This window comes from Lampris incognitus, chromosome 10 (assembly GCF_029633865.1).
Source record: "Lampris incognitus isolate fLamInc1 chromosome 10, fLamInc1.hap2, whole genome shotgun sequence".
NCBI lineage: Eukaryota > Metazoa > Chordata > Actinopteri > Lampriformes > Lampridae > Lampris > Lampris incognitus.
Genome location: NC_079220.1, coordinates 3,754,482 through 3,760,481, shown reverse-complemented (window position 1 = coordinate 3,760,481; position 6,000 = coordinate 3,754,482). Strand labels below are relative to the sequence as shown.

At 51.6% G+C, this 6,000-nt stretch overlaps 1 protein-coding gene across 5 annotated transcripts in view; it reads right to left on the bottom strand.

Annotated features, from left to right (window-relative positions):
* Positions 1-951: 951 nt before the first annotated feature.
* The window catches only part of LOC130119651 (dedicator of cytokinesis protein 7-like), a 66,562-nt gene continuing 61,513 nt past the window's right edge, over positions 952-6,000 (bottom strand). For all 5 annotated transcript variants that reach the window (XM_056288227.1, XM_056288218.1, XM_056288220.1 and 2 more), the window contains 4 exons: positions 4,263-4,406; positions 4,033-4,139; positions 3,744-3,917; positions 952-1,895 (listed from right to left, as the gene is read on the bottom strand). In XM_056288227.1, coding sequence (XP_056144202.1) covers positions 1,853-1,895; positions 3,744-3,917; positions 4,033-4,139; positions 4,263-4,406 — 468 coding nt within the window. In that variant the 3' untranslated portion in view covers positions 952-1,852. The remainder of the gene's footprint in view (positions 1,896-3,743; positions 3,918-4,032; positions 4,140-4,262; positions 4,407-6,000) is intronic.

The following is a 6,000-nucleotide window of genomic DNA, read 5'->3' as shown; positions in this document are numbered from 1 at the left end:
ACATCTCCCACTGTCCCGGCGTGGACGCAGGCGGAACAGGTGGAGAGCTTTCCACACGGGTCAAAGACATTCACGCCGGGTCATTTTTCAAGTGAAACGGGCCGACATCCACCCGGACAGTTCGTATGGAGGTGTCTGAGTGACGGGATGGAGACTGTCGGGTGGGAAATCTGTGATGTGTGGGTGGGTGTGGGTCAGTGCATCTGTTGATGGTTTCACAGTGTTAGAAATAAAATTGGGGGGGGGGGAAATCCCCCCCCCTTACTCTTCCAAGCCGTCCCGATCTCTCCTCCACCCCCTCTGCTGATCCAGGGAGGGCTGCAGACTACCACACGCCTCCTCGTGGAGTCACCAGCCGCTTCTTTTCCCCTGACAGTGAGGAGTTTCACCAGGGGGACGTAGCGCGTGGGAGGATCACACTGTCCCCCCCCCCCCCCCCGAACAGGCACCTTGACGGACCAGAGGAGGCGCTAGTGCAGCGACCAGGACACATACCCACATCCGGCTTCCCACCCGCAGACACGGCCAATTGTGTCTGTAGGGACGCCCAACCAAGCCAGAGGCAACACAGGGATTCGAACCGGCGATCCCTGTGTTGGTTGGTAGGCATCACAATAGACCGACACGGCACCCGGACGCAGAAATACATTGATATGTGCGTCCGGGTGGCGTGGCGGTCTATTCCATTGCCTTCTAACATGGGGATCGCAGGTTTGAATCCCCGTGTTACCTCCGGCTTGGCCGGGCGTCCCTACAAACACAATTGGCCGTGTCTGCGGGCGGGAAGCCGGAATGTGTCCTGGTTGGTGGTGGCACCTGTTTCTGGGGGGGAATAGCGTGACCTCCCACACGCTACGTCCCCCTGGTGAAACTCCTCACTGTCAGGTGAAAAGAAGCAACTGGCGACTCCACATGTATGGGAGGAGACATGTGGTAGTCTGCAGCCCTCCCCAGATTGGCCCGGGGTGAAGCAGCGAACGGGACGGCTCAAAAAAAGTGGCGTGTTTGGCCAAGTACAGCTGGGAGAAAAGGGAGGGGGGGGGGGAGCCAAAAAAAGAAAGAGACACATTTATATAACGCCCCCTCCCTTCTGCTTTTCTCCTCCTAACTGGCCTGATCTCTTATCTGGAAATGCTGTAATGAATTCTTCTAATGGGAGACGGGCGGACGAATGTGAGCAGGAATGTCAGTTATTTGGTGTGCCGCTACCAGAAAAGCTCCCTGGGATATTTTTGTGACTTTGGCAGTAACTACCGCTGGTCCCGTAGAAAAAAATCTAAAAAGCAAAAATGTTAAAAAATAATGTGCGGACGAAGGACTAAAGCTGCGTAATGGGTCGGACAGACTCACATCGATTGTGCGACTACGGCCTTTAAGAGCAAACATCAGAAACCCAGCAGCAGACGAGCAGAGAAAAACAACACGAAACAGATAAAAACAAATGTTCGGCAGGACCCAAACGGCCCCCGTGCGGCCCGGCGGAGGCAGGCAATCTGGCCCGGGTCGTGTCGGACGTCGGGGAGCGGACCACGACGTGTGTGGTGCCTTCGCCGGGTCATCGCTGCAGAGTTTGGTTTAGAAAGCTCCAGAGACCAGAACCCTGTTTCTGCAAATGACTGTTTACACTGCAGATAAAGCAGGAAGCATCAACGGCACAGGGCTCTTTTCTTTCCGGTAGGAGCGAGGGAAGCAGTGGGGGGATTACAGGGTGAGATGGTGCAGGAGGTAATGAGTTGGGGGGGGGGGGCAGATGTGGTGTGGATGGGGAGAGGGTGTGTGTGTGTGATAGGGATTAAATGAGTTTAATTTCCAGTTTGGACTAATTCTCCATGGTGTTCCGGTCCTCCGAGGTTCAGCAGTCCACTCGGCGGAGGCTGGACCTGCTGAAGGAGTTCCTGCGGGAAGAAAAGTCAGAACGAAGACGTGGTTTTTATGTGGCCTTTTGTACTTCTGCCGTGCTGAAGAATGCAGTGTGTACAACACAGCAGCAGGGCAGTGGATGTAGTCGGTGATTTACGTTTTCATTTGTCTGACTTCTTTAAAAGGGAGTGAAAGAAGAACGACATTCAACTGAACCTCTAAATGGGGGATCAACCCTGTCAGCAACACAGTGTTTAGTTACTGCGTCTTCCCATGACATCAGCTGAGCCCCACAAAAGGTCAGCGTAGTGTCAGAACTGTTCCCCCTTTTTGCTCCCCAATTGTACCCGGCCAATTACCCCACTCTTCCTGTCGCTGCTCCACCCCCTCTGCCGATCTGGGGAGGGCTGCAGACTACCACATGCCTCCTCCCATACATGTGGAGTCGCCAGCCGCTTCTTTTCACCTGACAGTGAGAAGTATCACACTACCCCCCCCCCCAGTCCCCCCCCCCAGACAGGCGATCCCCCTGTTGGTAGGCAATGGAATAGACCGCTACGCCAGCTGGACACAGAAATACACTCTCACTTCAAACAAGGGCAAGTACAACGAGTAACAGCTTTATGTTAGAGAGTCAAAAGGCATTTGAAAATAATTTACTGAAGGTTTCTGTTGGTGCCTATAGGATGGATTCAGGGCTTAAAATAATCTCTAGGCTATGCGGCAGACTTCAGGAGATTAAGACAGCAAGTACCACCTACATTAAACAAAAATGGGAAAGGGAGAAGCTAACAGTTCCATTCCACAGGAAGTTTGGAAAAAATATTGCAAATCTCAGTGGAGGACAACATGCTCTACCTCATGGAGAGTGTTTGGCTGGAAGAGTCTTAGTAGATTCACTATATGGACAAACGTATTGGGACACCTGGCCATTACACCTACAGGAGCTTTTATGACATCCCATTCTAAATCCATAGGCATTCATATGGAGTTGCCCCTCCCCCTTGCAGCTATAACAGCTCCCACTCTTCTGGGAAGGCTTTCCACAAGATTTTGGAGTGTGTCTGTAGGAATTTTTGCCCATTCATCCAGAAGAGCATTTGTGAGGTCAGGCACTGATCTCTGTTCTAGTCCATCCCAAAGGTGTTTGATGGGATTGAGGCCAGGACTCTGTGTGGGCCAGTCAAGTTCTTCCACACCAAACTCACCCAACCATGTCTTAATGGACCTTGCTTTGTGCAATGGGGCACAGTCATGCTGCAACAGAAAAGGGCCCTGCCCAAACTGTTCCCACAAGGTTGGAAGCCTAGAATTGTCCAAAATGTCTTGGTAAGCTGAAGCATTAAGACTTCCCTTCACTGGAACTAAGGGGCCGAGCCCAAGCCCTGAAAAACAACCCCATACCATTATCCCTCCTCCACCAAACTGTACAGTTGGCACAATGCAGTCAGGCAGGTAACGTTCTTCCTTTTATCTGAAAGGGGAAAACACCCCATGCTCCGTTTTTGTGTTCTATAATTACTCTGTAAAAAGATGGATCACTTTACAAAAGTATCTAAGTAAAGATGATCATGTAAAAATGCTGTTAATATGTGACTCCAACTAACAAACGGGTTGCTGACTTCTCGTTTTGACTCGGCCTTTCCGCACCACGACTTTTCTATTCCCTCGTCTCAGACGGCCGTGTGATCCTGCAGCGTGTGGCAGCTTCTGATCTTCATTGTACTTTGTACGGGGGTCTGGTTGCTGCCGGTAGCGCTGTATTGTGCGACCGTTGTGCTTCAGCGTTGGCTAGCCGTGTTACGTGGAGCAGAATGACCTCATTTTGTGCGTCTGTGTGTGTAGGTTCTGTCAGTGTGTGTGCGCCTGCTGTCTCGGGTTACCTTTGTGTTTGCATAGCGTGAGCCGGCAGCGGTCTGTACAGCTGGGGGATCTTGCGGTTGATGAGGGGACCCAGGGCTTCTTTCAGCTTGTTGTAGTTCCTCTCCAGCTCGCGGTGGTACTCCTTCTGATCCGGCCCGATCAGGGCTTTGTTTTTCCTCAGGGCGTCTTCACACCTGTGTGACGAGAGCGGAGCAGACGCGGGGAAGTCAGGATTTGTTGGGGGTTTTGTTACCGGCCTGCGTGGTTGTTTGTGTTGTCTGGCACAGTTCGGCCCGTGTCGTTTATCACCTCTTAGTGAAGTCTTTAAAGCACAGGCGCAGTTTGTTGTGGTGGCGGAACAGCTTCGGGTCATCAGGAATGTCAGAGAGGAAGACCTGTGCCACCTCCAGGGGCCCCTGAGAGAAACACAAACCGTTAGCGGTCTGACAACTCCCTCCACACACACACACTGTATATATATCTCAGTGCCTAGATGGCGTCAAAAAAACACACCAGCCGTTAGTATAGGACGAGGGTACCTGGTTTACAGTCGTGCCCACACACCCCTGCAGCACCATCTGCAGCATCTTGGAGTCTGCAGGGTCTTGGTGGGTGGCGTAACCCAGCTCCTGAGTCTTCTTCTGCATGTCTTCAATGGCCACCTCCATGGGGACTAAAATGATCTGGACAGTCAACACAAATGTCAGGTGTACACTTGGACAAAGGGTTGTATCTATGTGCCACATGAGTAGTTGGTGTTAAAATGCATCTTGGGGGCGTCCGGGTAGCATGGCGGTCTATTCCATTGCCTACCAACACGGGGATCGCCGGTTCGAATCCCCGTACTACCTCCAGCTTGGTCAGGCGTCCCTACAGACACAATTGGCCGTGTCTGCAGGTGGGAAGCCGGATGTGGGTATGTATCCTGGTCGCTTCACTAACGCCTCCTCTGGTCGGTCGGGGGGCCTGTTCGGGGGGGAGGGGGAACTGGGGGAATGGCGACTCCACATGTATCGGAGGAGGCATGTGGTAGTCTGCAGCCCTCCCCGGATCGGCAGAGGGGGTGAAGGAGAGATCGGGACAGCTCGGAAGAGTGGGGTAATTGGCCGGATACAATTGGGAGAAAAGGGGGGAAAATATAAAAAAAGACGATGCATCTTGGGTGATCAGATGACAATCTGATGCTAAAATTCATATAAATATCCAGGTTTAAATGTGCCTCAGATGGACTCGGGATTAATTGTAATCAGATTACTTGAACAAAACCTGGATTTGAGACACATCACTGCGGCGGGGTGACTCGGTATAATCTTAATATTTTCTCTTAGGAAACATGCATCAGTGTAGCCGTTTACCCCAGACGGGTAATCAGGAGGAGGTTTTGTCAGTAAACTGTTGTCTACGAGCTGTGTCTGGGTTCAATCTGGATAGAAGAGACACAGGATGCCAAGTACTAATGAGGCCCGAGCGTTAAAGCACTATCGGGCGAGTTTCTGAGCTTCAGGAATAGGCAGTAGATGGACCTGCTTCCTGTTCGCTACGCTACATTATACCTAATGTCATGTGTGCTAACGTAGACGTGAAGTGAGCAGGATTGGTACACACCACCTCTCTGGAAGAGTCAGTCAGCTCCAGATTTCTTTTACTTCTGCAACTTAACTTTTAATTAACCATCAAATGTTGACCCCAGAAAAACTCTTGTTGTGGCATGCCACCAGTCATCCTCTAATTCTTCCTTCAGATTTTTTTTTTTTGTCATGGTAGATGAAGCAGCAGAGTTGGACTTTGCTTTTCCAGCGGCTGTCGAGTTGTGCCTGAGCATTTGTTCACAACGGTTCTTTATGTTACATAAAACATGTAATTTCCTGTGCACTCCTACACTTTGGCACCACTGTATCGACCCAATTAGATAGGGAGCGCAAAGAAGTCTTACGTTATACAGTTTATTACATTACCCCCCCCCCATCCTGAAGGAGGGGGTAGTGTAACGAACATGAATGAGTAGACTCGCTCGCCGGTTGGCTAACGGGTTGGACTCTTTAGCCGACTGGTTAACGCAGTCGTCCGTGGTGCAGGCCACCCAGGTTCGTGTCCCGGCTGTGTCAGTTCCCAGCTGCCCCCTGAATTCCCTACATTGGTGTCAGAAGTGGGATGGTGAGACCGTGAGGCCATCGGAAGAGTGTGCGCCCAGAGGCGTGAGGGAGCTGCTATGCTGAAGCGCGGGGAGGTGCTTCCCGAAGGAGGGGGGCGGTGTAACAACCACGGAGGAGTAGACTC